The sequence below is a fragment of the Archocentrus centrarchus genome, chromosome 21 (genome assembly GCF_007364275.1).
Source record: "Archocentrus centrarchus isolate MPI-CPG fArcCen1 chromosome 21, fArcCen1, whole genome shotgun sequence".
NCBI lineage: Eukaryota > Metazoa > Chordata > Actinopteri > Cichliformes > Cichlidae > Archocentrus > Archocentrus centrarchus.
In genome coordinates this window covers 20733338-20761127 of record NC_044366.1, presented here as the reverse complement: position 1 = coordinate 20761127, position 27790 = coordinate 20733338, and the positions used below count along the sequence as shown (strand labels likewise).

Sequence of the window (27790 nt, the reverse complement as noted above, 5' to 3'; positions counted from 1 at the left end):
TTTTCTTCTTTTTTTAAGGTCTGTTTACCCTGCAAACAGTGCTCGGTAATCTGCGAATATATTCTGCCCGTCTGCAGCACCTTTATGGCCCTCAAGGAGGCCACAGCAGCTTTAGACAATAACATTTACTGCAGTGGAGGATGTAGTCATCATCTGGGGAGCATGACTTTGGCAAATTATTTGACCAATCAGATTGTTGCGAAAATCTGTCTTTAGATGTAGTCATGAAAGGAAAGGTATTTGGGGGTTTTACCTGCAGGTTTCTAAGTAGGGTAAATTTAGCTGAATTCATCTCATTACTTACACTTGTACGTGTATTTCAATACATACAACTACACGTAATGCTTTGGCAGGCAGGTTGAGTACCCCAATGCAGGACTCAGAGTGGGACTAAACTTAAAATATCAGCTTTTATTGCTGAAAAATCAGAACTGCAACAAAATATGAATTCACGTGAAAATTCAGATGCTGCACAAGGCGGGAGGGGAAACTACGACGAGGATGCGACAGAGAACAAAGGGAAATGCAGACAATTAATACACACTACTGTAGATAATCAGGGGGATTGGACACACCAGGGAAAACAGCTCAACAGAATCACATTTAACAAGACAGCAGAAGCAAAACTGAATACGGAGCATGCGATAAAATGGACTGTCAAAGTAAAACAGGAAATGACTGAATACAGAGACCAGGACTAAGAACTTAGACTCCTGCATTGAAGCACTGCACAGTCATGCTGTTAGAAAGCAGTTCATCACTAGTAATTTTTTTTAATCATGTAACATTCAAATGTATGAAGAAGTTTTTTAATTTTGGGGGGGGCAGCTTTTTATAAAACAAACTATTAAAGTATGTTGTTTATTAATTTTACCTCACTTGCGGTATTTGATTTTAATTTTTATGTTTTGGTTGTTTGGTGTGTTTGAAAACTAACAAACTGGAATTTTGTTGTTTTCTAACTGTGTTAATGAACTGTTAAATTACTGATTTTTAAAAACTTGTTTTTCTTAATAAAATGCAAATAAACACACAAAACTATTAAAAATTCCTCTTCATCAGCATACATATTTCTAGTGTGGATACCACACCTGTGATTCTTGATAGAGGCCAAAGCTTCAGTTTATGTCTGTCATGTAATCGTGTGGATGAAAACTGGCTTCTGTCACAACACTGAAGCTTTTCTGTGATTACTTATTGGTGTTTTTATTGTTGTGACAGCTTTTCCTGTTGTGAGCTCTGATTTTCAGACTAATCAAAGACTGACTGAGAATGCGTGCATTAGTGCTGATCTGTAAAACATTGCTCAGTGAGATAAATTCTTCTAAAGTAATGTACCAGCATCGTTTCTTTTGGATCTGTGCTTTAATCTTTTATATTTCTTCGATAATATTGTTGCTCTGATCACCTGTTTTGTTGTTAGCTAATCTGATTTGGGTGCAAATTAAAGACAGAATGAACAAAAAGTTCTGAGATTCAAGCACTACAGAAAAAAAAACAAAAAAAACTATAAGCCTACCTCCGTATCCAGCTTCTAGCATGAGTGTGTCATGCCACAGAGCTACCATGTCAAAATCAACTAAAATCTCCAGCACCTTGTTGAAACTATGCCACAAAAAAATTAAGGCAGTCCTGAAGGCAAAAGTGGATCCAATCTGGTATTAGAAAGGTGTACCTAATAAGGTGGCCAGTGAGTGCATGTCCACAAATAAATAAAAAGGTAGAAGCTGGAGGAACCCAGGCTGTACCTGTCTTACTGCCAACAGGAACTTATTTGGGGCACAGCTGATGTTTTTAAAGAAAAGCTGACTTAATAAACTGAAGACCTTATCTGGAAAATGATATTCGAATGCTGCGTAAAATGGGAAAAGTACCTCTACACGTGCCAGTAGTAGAAACTGAAAGTCAGGATATTACAGGCTCTGCTGCTTTGGCTGCACCACTTATTACTTTTTATTTATTTTTTAATCTGTGGCTTTTGAGTTGCTTAATTTGTAGAAGAAAGCTAAATGGCCAGTATACCCCTGTGTCATCAAATAGCAATATAAAAAATGAGTTCTACTGAATTCACTGCACCTCTTTTTTTTTTTTTAGCTCCCTTATAAACAAACTTTACTCTTTTTTTTTTTTCTTTTCACTTTGCCAACTGATGACCTGAATAAGTTATTGCAGCAGCTGTATACGGTTTACTCTTTCAGATTTTACTTTTGCATTCTTTCCAAATGTAAAAAAGAGCATCAAACTTTTACTTCATAAGAAATTACATCCTACATCAGTGCCTGTAATCAAACAATGGGGCACATTAAACGAGAAACTGCTTTTAGTGATTAGTACATGATTATTTTCATTTCTTAAGCATCAACACTGCCTCACACACACATGATCACAGATACAGTGCCCTCTGTAATATTTAGGACGAAGACTATTTTTGTAGTTTTGCCTCTGTGCTCCACCACAGTGGATTGTGTATCAAATAATCAGTATGTGATTGAAGCTCAGACTTTCAGCTTTAATTCAAGGGGTTAAAAAAAAAATGGCATGAACTGTTTAATATTTGCAGCCATTTTTAGACACAGTCCCCCAATTTTCAGTGGTTCAAAATTAATGGGACAAATGACTGAGCAGTTCTTCCAGGTGAGCCCTGCTCCCTTCTTATTTCATGACAAATGAAGCAAAAATATTATCTGATTCAAAGTGCTGAATTTGTATTTTATAGCTTTTCACTGTGTTTTTTATGTAACGTTAAATATGAGGCTCAAAGAGATGTTAGTGGGAGTCAGAGAAACAGCAAAAGTGGCCAAATCAACAATCCAGTGCACTGTTAAAAAGAATGAATGCACTGGCCAGCTCAGCAACAATAAAAGGTCTGAAAGCGTCGACTGAAGTGCAGAAAGAGAGAATTCTTTCAATGGGTCAGAAAACCAACCTCACAGCATCGAACCAGGCCAAGAACATTCTTGAGGAGGCAGGTGTCACAGTCTAAAATCAAGAGATGCGTTCATGAATGGAAATACAGAGGGTTTACAACAAACCTCTGATTCAAGAAATATAAAGAGCCTGCGCAGTCCTGTAGGGGGTAACTTGTTCCAGAATGAAGGGAAGAGAAACGTATGGAGGAGAGTGTAGTGTCTGAAATGCCTATGTGAAACTGCAGTTGTGTTGTCTCCTAAAGGTGTAAGAAAATTCCAGCAAGGGGCCTCTCAGTTTGGGAGCTCATCTTCACTGATTATCTTTACCACAAAGGGAAAGTTGTGAAACTGGGGGTCTCTGAGCCCCTCCAAAAACTGGTAGAAACCAGTCTAGGTGTGACAACGTGTGTACCAGATGTTAAAGCATATACAAGGCTGTAAGTTTCTTTGTTCAGTGTGCAGAAGATCATTGGCCTTCTGTCATAGCCGGGGATGAAACGGGCGAAGAAGGGCAAACACGCAGGACTCCAGAGATTGGCATAACTTAAAAGGTATTTATTTAGATTGGGGGGAAACGAATACAAAAACCTTGGAAGGGAGACGAAGGGCAGACACAGGGAGCACAGGAACACGCGGGCACAATACATCAACGACGCAACAACAGGCAGAGAAAACGCAGGACTTAAATACACAGAAGGGCTGATGAGGGAAGACGAAACATTTAGCTCAAACATTTAAAGCATGAAAAAATTACTCATTATGGGTAACTCAGAGATTTGTGTTAAAGCAGCTTGGACGAATAAAGCCAAAAATGTTCTGATTTGATTAAAAGGAAACATAGCATGACTGCCATTTGTGGGGGGGGGGCTGCTTTATCTGACAGTGAGGGGTGAAGGGAGACAAGGAAGACACCCCCGGTCGAGATGCGAACCTGCGTGGTCGCCTGCTCATTCATTGAGCCACCCAGGCGCTCGTGTCTCTTTTTTTTAAATCCACAAATATACTCATACAAACATTATTCATTAAAATGGTGAATTTTCTGTGAATCAACTTATTTAACAATTACTGATTCAATTAATTATTTTAGCTTTTGATATCACCAACATCACATCTTTACACTTAGGGGGATCGTTAGCAATTATCTGCATACATATTTGGTATGTGATTATTTAAAAACTGAAACAGAAACAACAATTGAAAGATGAAGTGGTGTTTACATTTTTTGTAATGATATAAGGTAAACTCCAAGAAAATAAGTCAGTGGAGCAAACTGGAAATATATTACCACAACTTAAAATATTCAACAAATTTAATTGTACTCAAAACAAGTGAGTTAGAACTTCAACAATTCATTTTTAATTACGTTTAATTTATGGGAATGAGTGGCTCCAACTTTTTCAGGAGATTAAGTTAAATGAACTTACTTCTTTTATTAAAATATACTGTTAGGTTTATAGTGTATACATAGCTGCTAGTGGAATAGGGCCACAAATGCTTATTGATGATGTGACTGCTGATAATTGGATGAATTGTGAAGTGTACAGGGCCGTACTCTCTGCTCAGATTCACACAACTGTGCTAAAACTTCGTTCCAAAGTGCAAATGGATGATCACCCAAAGCATACTGCAAAAGCAACCCAAGAGCTTCTCAAGGCAAAGTAACAGTGGCCAAGTCTTCAGTGGCCAAGTTATGTGATCTCAACCTAACAGTGTATGCTTTTCCATTATTAAATATAAAACTGAATACAGAGAGACCCACAAACAAGCAGCAACTGAAGGTGGCTGCAGTAAAGGCCTAGAGGAGCAAATCCAGAGAGGAAGCCCACTGGGTTCTAAATTTCAGGCAATCATTGACTGCTAAGTTTTTCATCCAAGTATTTACAGTACATGTCTAAATTCATGTTAGGTTGTCCCAATAATTTTGAAGCTCTGAAAATGGGGCATTGTGTTTAAAAAAAAAATGGCTGAAACACTTCATGTAATTTCTGTGTAAAATACTACGATCATGTTGTAAAACATATTGGTACACAATCCACTGTGGTAGTGTACAGAGGCAAAACTACAAAGCTGTATTTGTCCCAAATATTTGGAGGCCCCTGTAAAGACATGTCTTTAAATAGAAACTTGCAGGGAATTTATTATTTATGTCATGTTCTGGGCTGTTTGCCCAGCGTCTCCGTTCTGAAAAGTTTTTTGTAATCTTTTCCCCCCATCTTTAATAAACCTTTTGAGTTATGTATGTCTCCGGAGTCCTTCGTGTTTGCCCTTCCTCGCCCGTTTCCTCCACGGCCATGACAATTTATTTATTGCACTCTAACTCATGATAGTTGTACTCTTCCATATTTGGTCATAACTTAAAAGTTACAATATAGTACTATCGTGTGCACTCATTCATTAACTCCCCATAAGGTAGTTGACATTTTTTGGTACTGTAATTTCCCACACTTTACATATGCTGCCATTGCTGTGCCTCAGTGAGATTAAGAAGCATGTGGTCTTGAGGAACGTGATTATGAAGAAATGGCCTATTTACAGTCAAAGTTTAATGTGTTTGTTTTAATGTTCTAAAAAAGGGATGCTGTAATAAATCTGTTGTAATGTTCTAAAATAAATATTTCTTTCACCAGATGTGTTTCTTGCATTTTTATATTTAGACAGCTTGGATTTTTTTTTTTTAACCACTTATGGGCATGGAGCCATGCATGATAACTTCAGAGACTTGATTTTCTGAAAGAAATGCCACAAAAGTAAGCAAGTCTTGTTATATCTTCCAATAACACTCTACATATGTCAGTGAGTGCCTGTAAAGGGTTACGACTGGGTTACTGATGTTTCTGTTGTGGCTGTGACGCCCTGTTTCAGCCACATAACTGCTGTTTTTCTTTCTGCCTACTCCTGTAACCAAGCTTCCCTCTATTTTTCATCATTTGACCCCTGCTCAGTTTTGGAAGCTCACATGAGTATAAAGGTGAAAATGGCGACTCAAGGTACTCCCATTGCTTCCTATTAAGAGTGAAAATATGGCCTAATATATTCCTTTAGCTGAATATAGAAAAAAAAATCCCAAAGATAAGTTTCACAGGCATGAAACTTTTGCTCCAACCAGGTGATTCCAAAAGAGCCATTAGCCTAAAACTTGGCACATCTCGGCACAGTGTGCAGTGTGTCCTTAAAAATTTGAGGTTTGAGTTTCTAGTTTTAAGATTGTACAGGCAGACAGAGACGTTACTCAGAGTGTTGAGAGGAACAGAGGGAGAGTTGCAGTTTATGTAATTGAGAAGTTATGCAACCCTACTGTAAGCATCTCTGTGTAGCCCAGACATTGAACTTTCAGCTGTTGGAATATGTCCATTCTCTTCCCAGAGAATACTCCTCCTTTATTATTGTTGCTGTGTACATCCTCGGCTGATACATCAATAGCAGTAGATTGTTTCCATTCTGCTGTGTGCAGACTGCAGAAACTATCCCACTATTTTTATTATAATTACTGGGTATTTCAGCCACACCAAGCTGGACTCTGTTTTATCCACCTTTCACCAACTGGCCCTCTAGGGACTACATAACAAGCAGTCACCACCCTGAACTCACACACTCACCCACTCTAACTGTGCAATACCCACATCTCTGTGCAATATTATATTATTCATACTGAACAATATCTATCACTCCTATATTGTGTAATATCAAATATTCATTCCCCTAGTGCAGTACTCACCATCTTCATTATTATATGTATATACTTATTTTATTTTTTATAATGTATATATTTTTATACATTCTGCTTTATTTTCTGTTTATTTTTAGAAGTTCTATTTTATATTTTAGGAAGTGTGACTTTCTATTGCATGGCACTGAACAGGAGAGGCCCTCCAATCTCATTGTACATTCTGTATAATGACAATGAAGACATTCTATTTTATGCTATTCTATAACACTGGACCTTTTTTATGCTAATTCAACAGATAAATATACTGCCAGGGCCCTACACTTCCCTTTGAAAGGGCAAATGAGTTAAACCATTTCTTCAACAGATTCAGCTCACAGCCCCTATCTGCCTGCTTGACGCATCACACCTCTCCCCTTCCCTCGGATGGTTTCACTGTAGGCTTCTGCGGGCTTGTGCTGCAGCGCACAGATTCTGCAGCTCCTTTTCAACTCGACCCTACAACAGGGATGGTCCAAACACTGTGGAAGACAACATGCTTGATAAATGTTCCCATAAAGCAGTCACCATCTGGACCCAGCGACTACGGCCCAGTGGCCCTGATGTCCTGTGTGCTGAAGGTGCTAAAGAGAGTGGTCTTAGCCGATCTCAGACCACAGGAGAGGTCATCGCTACAGTTTGCATACCAGCCATGCACGGGGGTGGAAGATGCCATAATGTACCTGCTGCAACAAGCTCAGTCACACCTGGATGGAGCTGGTGGCTTTGTGAGAAGCATTTTTCTTTGATTTCTCCAGTGTGTTCTGTAGTGGAAAATTTATTTGTGTTCAAACTCAAATAATCTCTGTGAACCTCAGAGGACGTGTAATTGTAATTTTCATGTACAAAGATGTGTGAAAATGTAACTCAGGTTCAAGGTCATGACACAGGTTATTATCATGCTGACACCTGCATGACAGTGGGAACTGAAACTCCCCACAGCTAACAGAGCAAGATTGTATCCACACAATGGAGTACATGCAGCCTAGTTCTCTACACTGTACCTCCTATATCTCTGTGGGAATAGGTAGTGATTTTGAGACACAGCAGTTCAAGGACAAATGTAGAAATGAAGACCTTACTATCACCAACAGCAATACCCATTAATTCAGGAAGCCATTGCTGGCATTACCTCTGTTTTTAAGTCTTTGATGGAAGCGGGACTGATTGTTCTGTGTGACAGTTCACCAGTGGGTGCACCAGTTTTCCCCATAAGATTATTGCACTAATATATCTTCAAAGACTTTATCTGTCACGCACCTCATGTCTCTGGTATCCCTTGTATATATATCCCTTGTATCTTTCTTTTTTTTTTTTTTGCCTATTTTTAATCTTCAACTTCAATCCTCTGTCTATCCTGTACCTATGTGGTATTGACAATAAAGAAAAGTTGACTTTGACTTATGAAAATGTATGATCAAGATCAACCTATATAGCGGAGATTTGTGCAGGATTTAGAGTCAGTAAATGCAGCTGTGCAGCCGAGAGCCTCTGATGTTTCAAACCCCCAAATTATCCTGTCTCAGGTGCCTCCTGATGATTGGTGTTTCTCTGTGGTGGATTTAGCAAATGTTTTAATCAGTATTTCAGTTCACACAGACTGCCAGTACTGGTTTGCCTTCATCTATAAAGGAAAAAGCTATACACATACTTGATTGTATACTTGATCCTGAAATAGGATGCTGCCTTGCAGTATGTTGATGATTTCGTGATATGCAGCCCACAGAGATAGCAATGTGAAATTCACAGTACAAGGTTACTGAAGCATCTGGAAGCAACAGGACACAAAGCCCGTCTTTCAAAACTGCAGCTTGTAAAGCAACCTTTTTGCATCCTGTGATCACAGCTGAGGACAAATCCGTCTCACCAAGAGGACTGAAGCAACTCAAAACATAACATAAACTATTTCTCAATAACTATTTCTTGCTGTATATAAGCTGTGGCTGCAGCTGAAAAGGCCAGGCTGACAAAGCCAGACACCACATCTGGCAACAGCACGGTGCCTTGGATACACCACAGATGTGCTTAGCGTGACAGAAATTACATGTTTTAAATCCTGTCATGTTCCTGCTTTTTGCTGGGGAGAAGAACAGCATAATTGTGTTCCTGTGGTAGACGAAGTATGCTATCTTTGCCCTCATGTCTCTGAGTCACCACTGACTAACCCTGATTCTGTTTTCCTTGTAGATGGTTCAGCATCTCGCCATCCAGCCACTGGTCAGAATCAGTGGGTAATGCAGTTGTCACCCAGTATGAAGTTTGAAATCAGTTTTTTCTGCCTTTTTATTACTCATCGCAAGCGGCTGAGTTGGTTACACTCACTGAAGTATGTATACTGGCTGAAGATAAAATAGTTACACTGATTCTGGGCATGCTTTTGGTGCATTATGGAAACACAGGAAGTTTTTGAAATCTGATGATAAACCTATTCAGCATCATGACAATGTGGCTGCACTGCTAGATGCTGTCCTTCTGACAAAAGCGGCCCTTGTGTCTAATTTCACACTAACAAGCCTGAACCAGTTTCTACAGGGAATATCAGAGTGGGATGCAACTGCTCAGGCTGAAGTGAATGTGGGAAGTGAGACACACAAACACATGACAGCACGCTGGAAAAAACAAATGGCTGTACTTTTGAAGAGGGCACTTGGTATGGTCCTAACAATAAACCATGTTTGCTTAAATTTTTTTACTTCATTATGCTAAGTTGAACCTTGGGTTAAAAGCAAGGATGTAACAGAACTGGTTCACTAAAGGTTTCACTACTTACAGTATGCACAATGTTTTTCCAGTCATGCCCAGTTTGTCCAACATATTATTCTGGGAGAAGTATGTCAGGCAAGCTCCACACCCACCTGTAACGAACCATTTGAGTATGTCATGATTGATGAGTCAGTCAGTTAGAAAATGGGAAGGTCCGTGTGTTAAAATGATGGATGGTACAACAAATACAGCCACACTGGTTTACAAAGGGATTCTAAGTTTAATCTCAAAAAATTTGCAGTTCTTGTGTGGCTTGTGTAACGAACAGTCTGGGTGCAGGTATCAAACTCTGCAAACCTCCATGCCTGGAAAAGCCTTTTGATCATCAACAAAAAGATTTCATCACCCTAATGACATGTGGAGGTTAAAGAATTGCTTGGTGATTGTTGCAGACTAAGGTCTCAAGTATCCTGTAATTACGTGTGATTCTTTATTGGAAATTACACAGAACTTAAATTTAATTACAGGGTACAGTCCTGTAAAATATGTGTACTTACATGTAAAGGTGCATATGGCCTGAGTCGCGGGCTGTATTATGAAGAGTCACCTATCCTACTAAACAAGTAATGTTATTTCACAGTTTCACCTTATGATGTGTTCACTTCCATCCCAGGTGTTTATTTTTGCTATAACAGCTATGTTTTCCTTGCAAATTTTACACTATAAGTGATTAAATGTAATAAAAGGGTGGAATTGTAATGGGAAATGTATTTGTGTTTCAACTCAAACAACCTTTGTGTTTCTCTGAGGACATGTAAATGTGATTTTCTTGTACAAAAAAAGAAATTGTGTAAAAGCTGCGTCTGAGGTCATTAATATGCTGATGCCTACATGATGATGGGAACTGAAACGCCCCACGGCTAACAGAGCAGGATTGTATCCACACAGTGGTTATAAAGGAGCTGTTAGCATTTTGCTGGTGCGAAGACTGTTCATGCTGTATTGATCCCTTTTGCAAAGGTTTGTTTTCAGAGCTCAATTTATTTTTTCCACAACACATTCAACACCATCCAGCCACTGTTACTGGGTGAGAAACTGCAGATGGTAAGAGTGGACAAGCCCACCATCTCCTGGAGTACTGACTAGCAGACAGGCAGACTGCAGTTTGTTGGACTAGGCTGTGGTCTGTCTCATGTGGAGGTCAGTGATACAGGGGTCAGTGCTGTCCCCCTTCCTGTTCACCTTGTGCAGTTCCAGTGAGGGGAGTGGGGGAAGAGGGGGACTCAGAGTAAAGCTGCTGCTCCTCCACATTGAAAGGAGCCTGCTGAAGTGGTTCGGGCATCTGACTAAGATGCCTTCTGGGCACCTCTTAGGTGAAGTGTTTTGGGCATGTCCTATTGGGAGGAGGCCCCAGGGCAGACCCAGGACATGTTGGAGAGATTATATCTCTCGGCTGGCCCAGGAATGCCTCAGGGTTCAGCTGGATAAACTGGAGGAGGTGGCCGGGGAGAAGGAAGTCAGGGTTTCTCTGCTCAGGCTGCTGCCCCACAACCTGGCCCTGGATAAGCAGAAGAAAATGAATTATGGATAGAGGCAGAGACCATTACCATTCTGGCATTTAGTGAATGTTTTTTTGACACACACACACGCACACAAAAAAAATGAAACCCAAGCAACCTGTTCTCCACTACCCCATCTCAGTGCCATTCCTCAGTGACGCGTAAACGACAGGAAAAAAAAAAAAGATCAAGGCTTTCAGACAAAGAGATATTGTTAAAGCCGTGTAGGAAGAAGCTAACAGGGCCAAACTTCACCTGACTAACAATTCTTCTTTGTTCAGAACCTAGAAAAACTTGATAAGCAGCTTTCTGAACTAATGAACTAATAACTATAAATCCTATTTTTTTTTTCAAAGCCTACTGAGACTGCATCTCATTTTCTTTGGGCAATCAGGTCAATAAAGTAAAAACTTTATAAAATTTGTTTAAAAAAAAGTTTTTTCTCTCTTGAGAAAAGTGGGGGAAATGTTTGGTATAGATATATATACATCAATTGGTGATTTCTGGCTGAAATTCTGTTTCTATTCTGTCAAAAATCATGGTTTTAAAAATGAAAGGCTGCTGTGACCCTGGGGTGTTGAGGATGGATATGGAGGATATTGTTACCCATAAAGCCTTGGTTTTTTCTTCAGTAGTTTTTAAACTTGTTGAAATGATCTTATCCCTCACTGACTCTCAGTAACAGTTTGTTCCAACTCTTTAATAAATATTCATGAAATTGCACTGACAGAATACAACAGCATTACAGATGCTGGAAGTCTTTGCATTGACAAGCAGTCTGTTTTAAATGTGTTTTAATGCATAATAAATTACTGGCAATAGCAACAGGCAGAAATGGGTCTAAGTCCACAAAGAGGTACTGTTGAAGCAATGTGGAGACAGAAGTTATTAACTCAGAGATTTTTGAGGAATGTTAGCAACTTCCACATTTATTTGTCCTTGCTCCTGTACCGTGAAGCCAGTTCAACATACCCAACATTCCCGATGCCATTATTTGGATTTACTAACAAGATCAATGATCACGCGAAGTAAATCAACCCGGGGTTAACCCTGAGGTTATCTAGGTAAGACAAAAATCCTGCTTCATAGTACAGGCCTTTGGTTTTCTGCCTAGTTAATATCACCTGTGTCCAGTCTGTCTTTCGGTCAGATGACGGTTTTATTTGCACCAAAGCAGGCGAACTTAATTCACAATAGTTCAGTTTTAAAAATAAATAAATAAATAATTTATTTTTCTACTGTAATTGTAACTGCACAGAAGGCAGAAACCTCTCATTTCTGAGGTGCACAGACTGCCACAGCTCCCGCAAACCCCTCCCACTGGGGAGGAAATCCAGTCCAATCCTCTTTTGCACAGACGGTTTTAAACGGTTTCTAAAATATCAAAACAGTATCCCTTAATAACCCCAAAATAAGTTTTTGTTTGTTTGTTTTGTTTTGTTTTATTTTGTTTTTGTTGTTGCCTACAGGTAACCGAAGGTTTACTTCGCTGTATGGTAAATACGTGTATATAAGAGCTAATGGCAAGAAAGAAGATTCAGTAGATGGAGCCGCGTCTTCTGTTTGCGTTTTCATGGGCAATGCTCCTGCTGACCAGAGATGCTGACGGTATGTAGACGTTTTTTGTTCGCTTTGGTTGTTTTGGCAGCAAAAGGGGGACCAAGACAATATGTGGCAGGTGGGCAAAGTTTTATGCCCGATTGGTGGAATCAGATTACTAGAAACGTTTGTGCGGACTTTTGAAATTGTTTGCCTTTAACAAAGCTCCACACGAAAGGAATGTAGCTTCTCACTGGAGCTATTGTTTATACAAAGTTGTTATATTAATTATGTCGTGCATTTTAAGACAAAGTTAGGGAGGTGCTCGTGATTAGGGGGGTGGGAGGTGCTTTTGTGTCTGTGTGTTATTTTGAAGAAATTAAGAGAAATATAACTCCAGTAACATTTTTTTCTGGTAATCTACTTCATTCGTTATTCACTTGGATTAGAAATTTAGTCAAATCTTCAATGTTACCTACACTACCTGTGCATTATTAAGGCTGAGAGCATTTGTCCTCGAATTCCTATGGAGTCCTGTGGACCGGTGCATTGCAATGAAACTCCACACACGCAGAGAAGGTGGCCGAGAAGTGAAATGTGTTGAAAATTTCATGGTTTTTTTTTTGTTTTTTTGTATTTTTAATTAATTTTTGAATATGATGTTAACATATTGCATCAACCTTGCTGAACTTGAGCAGGTTTGTCCTTTAATTTCTTTGCAAATATTGAATGTATTAGGCAGAATTACAGTTGTACAGTCCAATAAATCATTTTGCTAATACTAATTTTTTGCACACATACAGTAATAGATACATATCAAATGAAAATCAGCAGGTATGCCTCATAGTAAGGTTAGCAGGGGAATTTTGGTTCCCAAACACATGAAAGTATAGACCTATCACTTCCTCCCCCAGGATGAAGGTCTCATTTTCCTCCAGTGATCACGTTTCCTCATGGCATCTTTCTATTGTCTTGAATGAGATGATATCTTGGAGGAAAGAGACTGTGGTAAGTTTGTGGAATGTCCTTGTAACGTGCCCAGGCATTACTCAGCATATACACAGGATGCAATGTTTTCAACTCAGAATTGCACTTTATTGTTTTTTTGTACGGCTGCTGCTTTATCAGCTCTGGTGCATGGCACCAGCTTTCTCGCTGCTACCACTTTCTCTCCTCCTGCCATGCACATCTGGTACCAGTGTGCTACTGCATAAAATGCTGCTGGCCTCCCCTGGCGCTGTGCCCTGCACCCACTGCACCCTCTGCACCACCCCTCCCCTGCACACTCTTCCACCATTCACGTACTACTCTGAAACAATAGTCCACACATATTTGTAGTTTGTACTCTGTGTGGAAAAGTAAAATGGTCTCACAGTCTTCTTTTAAAGTCTGTTAATGTAACATCTGATAATTGAAGCACTCCCCTATCTCAGTTTGTTCATTTATCACAGAATTCCTACATATAAAGGAATACCATAGAGCCAAACTTGAAGCAGCAAAGCAAAGAACAAAGAACTCATAAAGAACCCAAACATAAATCATAGTTAAAACAAAAAGAACCACAAACTCACAAAAAAAAAAATCATCAAAGATTTATGTCTCCCTGTGTTTCAGAAAGGTCTTTCTGTTTGTATGTTGAGTTTTAAGACCAGCAAGTAAAATTCACACTGCACCATCACCATATTTTTTTCTCAGAATTTCTGTTGGGTTTTGCCTTGGTTTGGTGAACAAGGGTGTGGGATGCTAGTTTGCATTCCTTGGTCAGTAGTTTGTCTGTTAGCAAGGCTACAACCCCCCCAAAAGCCCAGTTTGAGTATTTGGAGTATTGAAGAATCCAGTCATTTCATCCAAACCACCAGAGGTGGGAAGTAACGAAGTACAAATGCTTTGTTACTGTACTTAAGTAAATTTTTCAGGTATCTGTACTTTACTTCAGTATTTATTTTTCTGACTACTTTTTACTGTTACTGCTTACATTTTTACAGAAATATCTGTACTTTCTGCTCCTTACAGTTTCAAAACAGACTCGTTACTTTAGTTTTAAAGTTTGAGAGAAGTTTGCATTTCCGCCATCAAATGATCTGAGCCTAAATGGTGGAACAATAACACATATCAGACAATCCTACTGGCGTATCCTCCATCACCGGGGCTTATCACATACAAAGATTAAAGAGGCAAAATCATAATTTATGTGTCATTTATACCAGAGGTCCCCAACCCCCGGGCCGTGGACCGGTACCGGGCCGTGGGACATTTGGTACCGGGCCGCACATAAAGAATAAATAACTTAAATTATTTCCGTTTTACTTATTATCTGCGCCTAAACTATATTTTATTTTGAAAAATGGGCGGATTTGCTCCGTTACTTCCCTCCATGACTTCCTCTTGACGTGTCAAGACGTTTCTGCTCACATGATACGTCACCGCTAAAATTAAACCCAGAAGCTTCAGGCCTGTCTAACGAAATCGGTTGGTTGACCTACATAACGCTTCTTTAAATTTTTGAGTGCTCAACAAGAGTAGAAAAGCACTATGTAAGAACTAGTCCATTTACCATTTTTATTTATCAACACCGGGGATAGCAGTGAGGTAGACCCAGCCATCAAACTGACTCTCCAGCGCTTGACACCGCGGCTCTGCAGCCACGCTCCATGTGAAATCGGCCGAACCCAGTCAAACCAGAAGCCAGCAAAAATGAGTATCAGAGAAACAAGCTCAGGGGGCTTACACTGATTCAGTGTTATGGTGAGTTGTATTTTTCATGCGCTTTATACAGTAAAAATCACCTAAGTCGAAGTCGCACAAATCGGGTTTTCGCTCTAGTTGGATGGCATCTGCAGGTCCTGATTTTTCCTAACATTAATTCCAATAAAATCATCACATAAATCCGTCGGATATTCACCTACCTCGGATGAAAAATCTGGTCCCATTGTAATAAATTTCCAGTTAAATGTGATCGCATAAACTGGATGAGTTTAGCGCTAAAACCCTCCTCAGCTCCTGTCCGCCCACTTCCATGCATCGGCTCGTTCATGCACAACTACACACACTAACAACGCCTGGAAATTGTTTTAGTGTTTATATCAGTTCATTTCACCGGGGACAATCGTGGCAAGTGTAAGCTACAAACTTGCACTTACGAGTAAAATTTCAGATTATAAAATTTGCAGAAGCAAATTCATAGATGAAGCAGAAGCCATTGCAGCGAAATTCGATAATAGACCCCAAACTGGGCCATTTGAATCCGACTGAGGTGATTTCTACTGTATTTGTTTTTGCGGTGTATCTTATTTTGAAGGCATGTTTTACCATGGCTCTAACAGCTGACCAGGGAGCGCTGTGGGCAGAGAGCCTGTTATTCATGTTGAGGCGGGATGTTACGAGAACGCTGCTGATAGAGTTGCATACGAATACAAAGTGGATTCCCGTTTTTTATTATTATACGTAGAAAATATCACACTTGGTTATGGTCGTATCATTTATTTTGACGTATTTATTCGCCACACCTTAAAAGCCGGTCCGTGGAAATATTTTCTAACACTAAACCAATCCGCGGCTCAAAAAAGGTTGGGGACCACTGATTTATACCACTGTAATCAGGTGTAGCCCGGTTAAAAAATGGGAAACTGTCATAAATAAGCTGTTCATAATAAATATGTGATATATGGTTAAAAACAGTTAAAATATATTTTGTTGTGTTAAGTTCATGGCTGAAATGTTAAGAATGTTAAAAACCATTTGTTTTAATTATTGTATATTTCTTTTGGTTTTAAAAACTATATTTCTTTGAAAGAACAGTTTTTTCCGAGTGGAAGTGAATGAGACACAGGTGCAATGGTGGAGTGAGCACGAGAGGAGACGAGAGGAGCTACGGTAGAGAAGTGGATTCCCGCAGAGATCGGAGGAAAAAGTTTATGGCTACAGACATTTTGGATTGTCGGTTAGACGAGTCAGAGATTGTGGGCCATCGTGAAAATGGCAAATGTCGACCTGAAGTTTGCTGTGTGGAAGTTTGCTGCTCGTTGGTGAAGTGAGTAGCTAATGACTGAGCGATCGGACTGTAAGCGGCTAGTAGCTAACCCAGCTTCAAGACAGCTGCCCTGTCTGGACATTTTGTGGGCCTGGAAAAGAGACAGCATCCAAGCAACAATTAGAGTGGCCCAGGGACGCCCGTGGTTCCTGTAGTGGAGGTGAAGTCCATCTTGTTCTGCAGTGATTCCTGAGAGCTTCTGTTCTGCTCCGGAGATGAGGCCTGCTAGCTAGCTTATTCCTGCGGGACACGTGTCTTTCAAAAGGGTACCACCATTTTATTTTGTTGCTCCAGGTGGAGTGAAACAACCATTGAGTTTTAGGTCACTACGATCTCCAGCCACGACTCAGGCCTGCAACATTTATTTTCTTTTATATTGTTTTGCCGGCTTAGTTGTAAAATGATAAGGATGATCTGAAATTTAAGTTGAATAACAGAAAGGACTTTAATTTTGTATTTCTCTTTTATTTTCATTGAACTATTAGTAAATTGACCCTTTCAATTTCAAATACTGTTGTGTTTATTGTGTTTATAGTAAAGCTCATTCTCTTTAAGGTTTCAAGGTGGTAGTAGTAAATGTACATTCTCTGTTGCTAATCCTATTGTGTGTTAGTGTATGTTAGTTTCTGGGGGTAATTTGAGTTGAATAATCTTTAATTGTTAACAGTTACAGTAGATAGAGAAAAGAACCTAGGGCCCCATCTACATCGTTATTTACTTACATGGTAGACGGGCTACATAAAATGGAGGCACCGCTGGGATGTATTTCACAACCCCCCCTTTTTTTAGATTTCAGTGGATTAGCTAAGAAACCATAGAAAAGCAATACTCTTAAGAATGGCAGATAAGGTAAACCTTTGTTTCTGAGCTGAAGAGATGGTGCAGGGGTGAAGGTTTGGATGAAGCCCATGGACTAATGGTCATTGTCCCAGAAGAAACTGAAATATCCAAAATTGAAGAGACTCTTTATTAAACTATTAAGTTCTTAGAGCGAGTTCGTGTCAGAGGAGGGATCTTTGATGCCAGATCAGACAACCTGATGGTTTTGTGCGAAAGTAGGGAAACTTTATCTGGCGCAAGGCTTCCTTCAGAGGTCCATCTTCCAGAGGGAAGGGGGTCCTGGCCCTTCGTCACTATGGGAAACTCCCCTGACACTGCTGATGAAGAGTTTGACAAAAAACTAAAAGGGCTATTGGCAGCTGAAGGAAAGACCATAGAGGACCTTAAAGTCCTGCTGACTACTGGTGAACGCCCAACTGACTCTACTGAGTCTATCCTCCAAGCAGTTGCGGATTTTTTGGAAAAGGCTACTGAACCTCCCTTAGAAGGTATTTATCGACGCTTGCACATTTTTTCAGGAGCACAGCCTGTCCCAGCTGGGGAAGAGCAGTTTGAGTACTGGCTCGAACAGGCATGGCTCATGATAGAGGAAAGTGAATGCACTGATAAAGAGAAAGAGCGGCGATTAATGGAAAGTTTAAAGGGGCCAGCACTGGAAATTGCAAAAGCTGTGCGAACCTCCAATCCGGATGCTAGCCCTGCTGTGTATTTGGAAGCCCTAGAAAGTGCTTTCGGAACAGCAGAATCCGGGGACGATCTGTATTTCGCATTCAGATTGATGCAGCAGCAACCTGGAGAAAAACTTTCCGATTTCCTCAGAAGGCTGGAGCGCGCTCTCTCAAAGGTCATTCAGAGAGGTGGCCTTCCCCCTAGTTGTAGGGATAGGGCGCATTTGGAGCAACTACTCAGAGGGGCAGTGGCCTCTGACCTGATGTTAATCCAGCTATGCTTAAGAGAGCGAAAGACAGCTCCTCCTACCTTTCTGCAGCTTTTGAGTGAAGTTCGGGCTGAAGAAGAGTATGAAGCCTCTAGGATGAAACTCAAAACTTCAGTGCATCGAGGGGAAGCAACACAGACAGTGGATCTAAGACAGGCAGAGATCCAAAGTCTAAAAGCTGAAATCAAAGAGCTCAAGAGCATGGTTGCATCAGTTGGGACCAAGCCCCAGGTACCTAAGGACGAATATCCCAGTGCTGGTACTGTAATCAAAGAACACTCTTTTGAGAACACTCAAGAGTCTAAGCTGACATCTTTAAAGAAGCAATTAAAGAGGTTACAGCAAAAAGTAAATAAAAGAGTACCTGAATCAGACACTCTGGCCAAACCAGCTACAGTCTCAACTATGGAGGCTTCTGCTAGCTCGTTCTCCAGACCCTCCAGACACACAGAGGAACAGTTCTGTTACCGGTGTGGGGAGAAAGGTCACTTTGCCGCAAAATGCCATAATCCAGAAAATCAGAGCAAGGTCATTAGACAACTGATTCAAGCTCTAAAGCTAGCAAAGGTACACCAACCTTCTGCAAAACCAGCAAGGGAAGAGGTTAACTGTGGTGTCAAGAGAAGTCTCGTACTTGCACCACAGGACTCTGGAATCCCTGAAGGTTTGATTGGGCCACGTAGCATTGTACAGTTAAAAGTTAATGGACACTCTTGCCATGCTCTGTTTGATAGTGGCTCTCAAGTCACTATAATTTTTTGAGTCCTGGTACCAAAAGTACCTCCCTGATGTCCCCATACAACCAGTCTCCGGTCTGGCTCTCTGGGGTTTGAGTGAGTCAGAGGCTAGCTACCCTTATCGTGGCTATGTAGTTGTAGACCTTGAGTACGCATCCATGGTCACAGGGACACGTCAGACTGTGACAGTTCTTGCCCTGATTTGCCCCAGTCCCCGAACTGATGAGCAGACCTCAGTTATTATAGGGACAAATACCAGTCATGTCAAGAGTCTGGTGGAACAGTGTCGAGCAAGTGGCATTGATATCACACAAACTCTTGGCATACTGGCTGAGTCTAGCAGTGAGCATTTAGCTGCAGGGACTACATCACCTGCCAGTGAGTCAGAGGACAGTGTTGGCATGGTGACGTGGCAGGGCCCTGGCCCTCTTACTCTGCCCCCAGGTGCAGACCAGCAGGTGGTCTGCAAAGTTGATCTCACGCAACCTGTCGATAAAGTGATCCTGATGCTTGACTCTTCTCCCTCGGGTCCACTTCCGGCCAGTGTGTTACTGCAACCCATGGTAGTACCAGGCCATGCAGTGAATGTCAGTAATTTCAGAATTCTGGTTCAGAACCAGTCTCTGAAAGACACAGTCATATCAGTGGGCACGGTGCTGGGACACATTCAATTCAATTCAATTCAATTCAATTTTATTTATATAGCGCCAAATCACAACAAACAGTCGCCTCAAGGCGCTTTGTATTGTGAGTAAAGACCCTACAATAATACAGAGAAAACCCAACAGTCAAAAACGACCCCCTATGAGCAAGCACTTGGCGACAGTGGGAAGGAAAAACTCCCTTTTAACAGGAAGAAACCTCCAGCAGAACCAGGCTCAGGGAGGGGCAGTCATCTGCCATGACGGTTGGGCTGAGGGGAGAGAAAAGAAATGCCGTGGAAGAGAGCCAGAGATTAATAACAATTAATGATTAAATGCAGAGTGGAGTATAAACTCGGGATGGCACGATACCACTTTTTTATGTCCGATACCGATACCGATATTTTAAATTTGGCTATCGCCGATACCGATACAAATCCGATCTTTTTTGTATTATTATTTTTAAAAATTGTTTTTAAATGCCTGGATCAATTTTAGGTAGGTCAACAGTCTCTCACACAACAAAAATCAAAATCTTTTAGTTGTCCCACATACAAGACTAAGGACCGGGGGGCAGAGCTTTTCAGGCAGTGGCACCAAAGCTCTGGAACTGTTTACCACTCCATCTCCATTTAGCTGACTCTGTGGAGTCTTTTAAAAAACAGCTGAAAACTTTTCTGTTTAACCAGACTTTCTGTTGACTTTATTTTTATTCTTTTTCTTTTAATATGGTAATGTTACATTTTAACATGGTGTTTTATCTGTTTTTTGGGTTTTTTTGGACATTGTGTTTTAATTATTGTACAGCACTTTGTGACTTTCTGTCTGTGTAAAGCACTATATAAATAAACTTTACTTACAACAATCGCTCTATCACCTGAATCCTGTTGCTCTTATGTGAGAAGGTGATGCATTGGCTTATGGTAGGTTGCAAATTTCATTAGGGCTACAACTATTGATTGTTTTAGCAATCGAGTATTTTATTGATTATTCCATCGATTACCCGAGTAACTGGATAAGAAATACTTTTTTCGTATTAACAGTTCATCTGCATATTTTAACTTCCGTACTGCAGTTTTTCCCTGTGTGAATCAAACAGGGTGGATGGAGCAGCTACAAAGTTCTCTTTTCTTCAATTACTGATCAGGTGGTTGATGAAGGACCTCCAGCTGTTTCACAGTAAAGGTTTAATGGAGGTTACAGAGGGAAAAGCTTCATTTGGACACTATAAAAACATTTAGTCCACTCCATCTGAGCTCACCGGCTCCGCCTCTTTGCTTGTGCAGACAGACTGCACGTAAATCAGCTGACTGCTGCTGTTGCGTCATCAGTGTTTATGTTGAAAAACTAGGGGCTGCGTGAGCGCAATCTTGTAATACTTTATATTCACAAGCATTCTCCTAAATACGTTTCTACTGCAGGTCTATATTTAGTCACTAATCAGGGATTAAAGTATAAAAAATATTTTGACGGAGAAGAGGTCCTTCCGGTACCGGATGGTCACCAGTGCTAATAGCTGCGCTTGCTAGCAGTATGTCCGGGAGCTGACGTAGATAAAGAAATAACAGCTGATTCTCAGCACAGCGAGCACAACACACAAACACGCAGAGAGCAGTGGAGGCGTGGAAAAACATGTCAGCGATGATCCACTCAGTGTCAAAGGGAATCCGTCGCAGCGACGGAGAACTTCATAGAATCTGAGGGTTTTTTCTAACTCCCGATCCACTCCATTCCAGTAGGTGGCGGTAATGCAGCTCTAAGCTGGTTTGTTCAACCGCAGACCCACAAGAAGAAGAAGACGACCGAAAACTGCAATGCAGCTAATGTGAGTCGGATCGGATTGCATTTTTTATTTCTTTCCGATATCCGATCCAGTAATTTAGGCCAGTATCGGACCCGATACCGATACTGAATATCGGATCGGCGCATCCCTAGTATAAACAAAGTAAATAAGGTGAATGAAAAGAAACAGTCTATTGTGGGACATGGGACACATGTACCTCACTGAGAGTGTTGCTACAGTTCCTCTGGCCAAGTCAGCATCAACATCAGACATTGATGCCAAACTGATTAATTTTGGGGATTCACCTGTCCCAGAAGAATGGAAGAGACGATTAAGAGAAAAACTGTCTCAGCGATCAAATGTCTTCTCCAAGGCTGAATGGGATGTTGGGCTAGCCAGAGATGTGGAGCACACAATTCGCCTCTCTGATGATAGACCCTTTCGGCAGCGTTCCCGCCACCTGGCTCCTGCAGACATTGAGGATGTCAGAAAGCACCTCCAACAGCTCCTGTGTGCAGGCATCATTAAGGAGTCTCGTAGCCCCTATGCGTCACCAATTGTGATCGTTAGGAAGAAAAATAGGACTATAAGGATGTGCATTGACTACCAGCTACTGAATAGCCAGACAGTTCCTGATCAATACACTACACCTTGTATTGATGAAGTACTGGACTCCCTGTCTGGAAGCCAGTGGTTCACTGTTCTCGACTTGCGGAGCGGCTATTACCAAATAGCCATGGCTGAGGAGGACAAAGAAAAAACTGCATTCATTTGTCCTCTGGGCTTTTTCCAGTTCAAAAGAATGCCTCAGGGAATAACTGGAGCCCCAGCAACTTTCCAAAGGTTAACGGAAAAGACTGTTGGTGACATGAACTTGCTGCAAGAACTGGTTTACCTCGATGACCTAATTGTCTTTGGAAGGTCCTTGGAAGAGCACGAGGAAAGGCTCCTCAAAGTTCTAGACCGACTTGCAGAGGCTGGACTGAAACTCTCTCTTGAAAAGTGTCAGTTCTGCCAGCCAAAAGTAAAGTTTCTTGGCCACATCGTATCAGCAGATGGTGTTTCACCAGACCCACAGAAAATCGAGGCAAACATTGGCTGGCCTCAGCCAACAAACCTGAAAACATTGAAATCCTTTTTGGGTTTCTGCGGATACTATCGCAGGTTCATAGCCAACTATGCTGCCATTGTCAGACCGTTGACTGAGCTTACAAAAGGTTATGCCCCCACTCAGAAAAGTAAGAGGCAAAACAGAGACCCTACTAAGACTTATCTGAGTGAGTCAGAACTTTTTGGTGAAAGATGGGATCAATCCTGCATAGATGCATTCCATCAGATCATCTACTGCTTGACTCATGCCCCTGTGTTAGCTTTTGCTAACCCTGAAAAGCCGTACATCCTGCATGTGGATGCAAGCTTGAAGGGGATTGGGGCTGTCCTTTATCAGGAATACCCAGAAGGGTTGAGACCAGTTGCATTTGCCAGCAGAAAGCTGAGCCAATCTGAGAAACGATACCCAGTACATCAGCTGGAGTTCCTGTCACTTAAGTGGGCTGTGGTGGACAAGTTCCACGATTATCTTTATGGGGTTCGATTCACGGTGCGCACCGATAACAATCCCTTGACGTATGTGCTCAACACAGCCAAGCTTAATGCAGTAGGGCATCGATGGCTTGCTACCCTCTCCACATACGACTTTGACATCCATTACCGACTTGGAAGACATAATATAGATGCTGACCTCCTTTCCAGAAACTTTCCAAACAGTGATAACACAGAATGGGAGATCATTCCGCAGGCAGATGTAAAGTCAGTCTGTCAACAGATTGGTGTCTCTGAGTCCTTAGATGGCCCCCCAAGGTATATTGATCAGTTAGGAGCTTCTCCTGCTTGTGTGCCAGACATCTACTCTTTCCCGACATACATGGGACTGAAGTCTTTAGAGTGTCTGAGAAAACCACAGCTGGTCAGTGCCCAAAAAGAGGATGCGGTGATTGAAGCAGCTTTGCAAGCAGTTCAAAGTCAACAATGGCCTGAGGCTACAGAGAATAATCCAGAGCTCTCCCAGCTGAAACAAAACAAGGATAAGCTGGTAATAAAGGATGGACTGCTTTATCGAGTAAGTAGGCAACCTTCAGGTGAAGAACTCACTCAGCTTGTTCTACCTGTGGAGTTCCTTAAGAGTGTGTTGACATCATTGCACGATGATTTGGGACACCTTGGAATTGAGAGGCCCACTGATCTCCTGAGGAGAAGGTTCTTTTGGCCCAAAATGTCAAGAGATGTGGAGCAGCATGTAAAGACTTGTGGAGAGCGCATTACCCGTAAGTCACCTCCACAGAGAGCAGCTCCATTACATCAGATCCTGAGCAGTGGCCCTATGGATCTAGTATGTATTGATTTCCTTTCATTGGAACCTGATAGTAAAGGCATGAGCAGTGTATTAGTGATCACTGATCATTTCACTCGCTATGCACGAGCTTTCCCTACAAAGAACCAGAAGGCTCAGACTGTAGCAAAGATACTGGTTGACAAGTATTTTGTACATTATGGTCTGCCTTCCAGAATCCATCCAGATCAGGGCAGAGATTTCGAGAGTCACCTGATTCGAGACCTGCTGAAGATGCTCGGAGTGCGGAAGTCCCGAACTACTCCGTATCACCCTCAAGGAGACCCTCAACCGGAAAGGTTCAACCAGACCTTGCTTTCCATGCTTGCTACTCTGAGTGATGAGAAAAAAACAACAGTGGAGTCAACATGTTGGATTTCTGGTGCATGCATACAACAGTACTAAATGCGACGCAACAGGGTATTCCCCGTATTATCTGATGTTTGGCAGGGAAGCCCGGCTCCCAGTGGACTTGTGTTTTGGTACTGGTGAGGATGGAAAAGGAGAGAGCCATTCACGCTATGTGGCAAAGTTGAAGGAAGACCTTCAGAGAACATATCAGCTTGCCACTGAAACTGCCAACAAGAGTCACCATAAGAACAAGAGAATGTACGACAAAAGAGTTGGCTTTCAGTCTCTCAAAGTAGGTGACAGAGTGTTACTCAAGAACTTGGGGCTTAAAGGAAAGCATAAGTTGCAAGTCCGGTGGAGTCCTGTCCCCTACACTGTAGTGGAAAAACTGCCCAATCTTCCAGTTTATAGAGTCAAACCTGAAGATGGCTGTGGAGGCGTGAAAACTATTCATCGTAACCACATCCTGCCTATTGGACAACTTGCGAGGTTGCCAAAGACTAATAGGGATTGCAATCCACCCACCAGACCAAACACCAGAACTTCATCTACCCAGTGATAGACCCAAAACTTACCTGAGATGAGAGATCACTTTCTCAATTAGATGAAGGTCCAGAGCTGGATCATTCTGAGCAAGAGCGTTGGACTGATCAAAACCAGCAATCTCAGGATTCTGTTCCTGATTCTGGAACTGATCTTGAGGAAGAAGATTTGGAAGGGGATGGATCTCACCATGCTAGAGCCCCAAGACAGGTGAGAGAGATAGATTGCAGACATGATGAGAAAACTGAGATTCGCCCCAAGAGAACAGTGAAGCCAGTTGTTAGGCTAACATATGACAAACCAGGTACTGCCAAAGATGAACCAATCACCATCATACATAGCGGTGTTGTCAAAAAGATTGGGCAAAGCTAAAAAAAAACAAACAGGATGCTTGCTCACACCCCCTTATGTGTTTTATCTGTTGAGATGTTTGAAGCCTGATGAGGACATCAGATGTTTAGAAGGGGGAGGGTGTAGCCCGGTTAAAAAATGGGAAACTGTCATAAATAAGCTGTTCATAATAAATATGTGATATTTGGTTAAAAACAGTTAAAATATATTTTGTTGTGTTAAGTTCATGGCTGAAATATTAAGAATGTTAAAAACCATTTGTTTTAATTATTGTATCTTTCTTTTGGTTTTAAAAACTGTATTTCTTTGAAAGAACTGTTTTTTCCGAGTGGAAGTGAACGAGACACAGGTGCAATGGTGGAGTGAGCACGAGAGGAGCTACGGCAGAGAAGTGGATTCCCGCAGAGATCGGAGGAAAAAGTTTATGGCTACAGACATTTTGGATTGTCGGTTAGACAAGTAAGAGACTGTGGGCCATCGTGAAAATGGCAAATGTCGACCTGAAGTTTGCTGTGTGGAAGTTTGCTGCTCGTTGGTGAAGTGAGTAGCTAATGACTGAGCGATCGGACTGTAAGCGGCTAGTAGCTAACCCAGCTTCAGGACAGCTGCCCTGTCTGGACATTTTGTGGGCCTGGAAAAGAGACAGCATCCAAGCAACAATTAGGTGCCGTTTTCACTGGAAACGGTGTCGTCTTGATGCGTTTCAGCCTTTCGTTTACACGATGGCGTTTCAGAAACAATCCGCGTTTACACGATGACATGTGAAACGATGAAAATGATGTAGTTCCCATGCCAGGCCACAAGTTGACGTTGGTTTTCTCTATGCAAAGTTTGTTTATGCAAGACGCGCATGCGTGGAGTGACACAGTAGGTAGTTGTTCATTACTTACAAAACGGCCAATGTGAGAGGTTTTGTGTGGACTGACTGAGGTTGGATCGCTGCTGCACACAACGCTGAATTACAAAACGGTAAAAACACAAGAAAAGCATAAGAAGCACTCGTGAATCCGCGAGTACTGTTTATCAATTTGCGCGTGCGCGAAAAACTGTGGCCATCGCAACCATAGTGCGCATGTGCGAGTCGAGCGTTTTCAAATCACCCCGGTTTCAAGTGTTTACACGAGAACGCAAGCCGGTGCGTTTCTGAAACGCTCCACTCTGGACCCCGTTTCCGAAACACATCGTTTTCACGCTGTTGTCGTGTAAACAGAAGGGCGAAACGCATCAAAACGACACCGTTGTCATGTAAACGCAAGGCCGAAACGCATCAAAATGACGCCGTTTCAAAATGAAAACGGTCTCGTGTAAATGGCACCTTAGAGTGGCCCGGGGATGCCCGTGGTTCCTGTAGTGGAGGTGAAGTCCTTCTTGTTCTGCAGTGATTCCTGAGAGCTTCTGTTCTGCTCCGGAGATGAGGCCTGCTGGCTAGCTTCTTCCTGCGGGACACGTGTCTTACAAAAGGGTACCACCATTTTATTTTGTTGCTCCAGGAGGAGTGAAACGACCATTGAGTTTTAGGTCACTACGATCTCCAGCCACGACTCAGGCCTGCAACATTTATTTTCTTTTATATTGTTTTGCCGGATTAGTTGTAAAATGATAAGGATGATCTGAAATTTAAGTTGAATAACAGAAAGGACTTTAATTTTGTATTTCTCTTTTATTTTCATTGAACTATTAGTAAATTGACCCTTTCAATTTCAAATACCATTGTGTTTATTGTGTTTATAGTAAAGCTCATTCTCTTTAAGGTTTCAAGGTGGTAGTAGTAAATGTACATTCTCTGTTGCTAATCCTATTGTGTGTTAGTGTATGTTAGTTTCTGGGGGTAATTTGAGTTGAATAATCATTAATTGTTAACAGTTACAGTAGATAGAGAAAAGAACCTAGGGCCCCATCTACATCGTTATTTACTTACATGGTAGACGGGCTACACAGGGATAACAGAGGACCGAGTCTCGAGTCCTGATGTCCGTAAGTTGTGGTTGCAGTACTTCCAGCATATTAGCTAGCACTACACAAGAGGAGCGAAAATTAAGGGAGTAACGTGTGGCAGGTAATTTTAAGTGCAGCATTTCTAAATGCTCAACAGATATCAGCAAACACACAAAAAGTGTCTGCAGTTGGTCACACAGTGTGTCTGCTAGCTAAAAGAAGAGCTGCTGTATTTCTAGAGAGAACAGAATGAGAGAGAAGTTCACTCAGAGATGGAGAAAGATGTAAGAAAGAGGAGAGGAGAGGAAGAAGAGAGGTTAGATTTAAAGGTAAGGACTGCAAAACAAACTGAGGTATCCACAGTATTCCTGACTTCGCGCCACTACCCATAATTCATAGCGGAAACCGGTTGTTTACTTCCGTTTGCGCTGTTGTTCACGGTTGCGGGCTTACACGCTTGCCGTTCAGTTTAACATTTTAACACTGCAGTTCTTTTACCTGGCCTAAATGGTACCACATCGGAGGTGGAGACATTGCAAGGATGTTTTAAAAAGCAGCGAGGTAACAGTGCCTCACCCATCACTTGTGTAAATGACATTAAATTATGGCCTGAAGTCAGCTACATCCACATTATCAGTTACCTTGTTTTTTCCGAAGGTGTTGATGGCGGGGAAATCGCGTAATTATAAGAGCACCAGATTACCTTCAAAGCAATATAATCAATAAAGTAATGCTTAACAAACAAGGCAACGCTGTTTTCCTTAAAGCAGCTGTAGAGCCGAGCCAGCGCATCAGCCAAGCTAAGCATCCCTTAGCATGGGTCATGCTAAGGGAAAGTGG

The 27790-nt window shown here is 41.5% G+C and overlaps 1 protein-coding gene across 3 annotated transcripts in view; it reads left to right on the top strand.

Annotated features, from left to right (window-relative positions):
• Nucleotides 1–12227: 12227 nt before the first annotated feature.
• LOC115800782 (nectin-4-like) overlaps nt 12228–27790 on the top strand; it is a 28198-nt gene continuing 12635 nt past the window's right edge. For all 3 annotated transcript variants that reach the window (XM_030758296.1, XM_030758295.1, XM_030758294.1), the window contains exon 1: nt 12228–12482. In XM_030758296.1, coding sequence (XP_030614156.1) covers nt 12419–12482 — 64 coding nt within the window. In that variant the 5' untranslated portion in view covers nt 12228–12418. The remainder of the gene's footprint in view (nt 12483–27790) is intronic.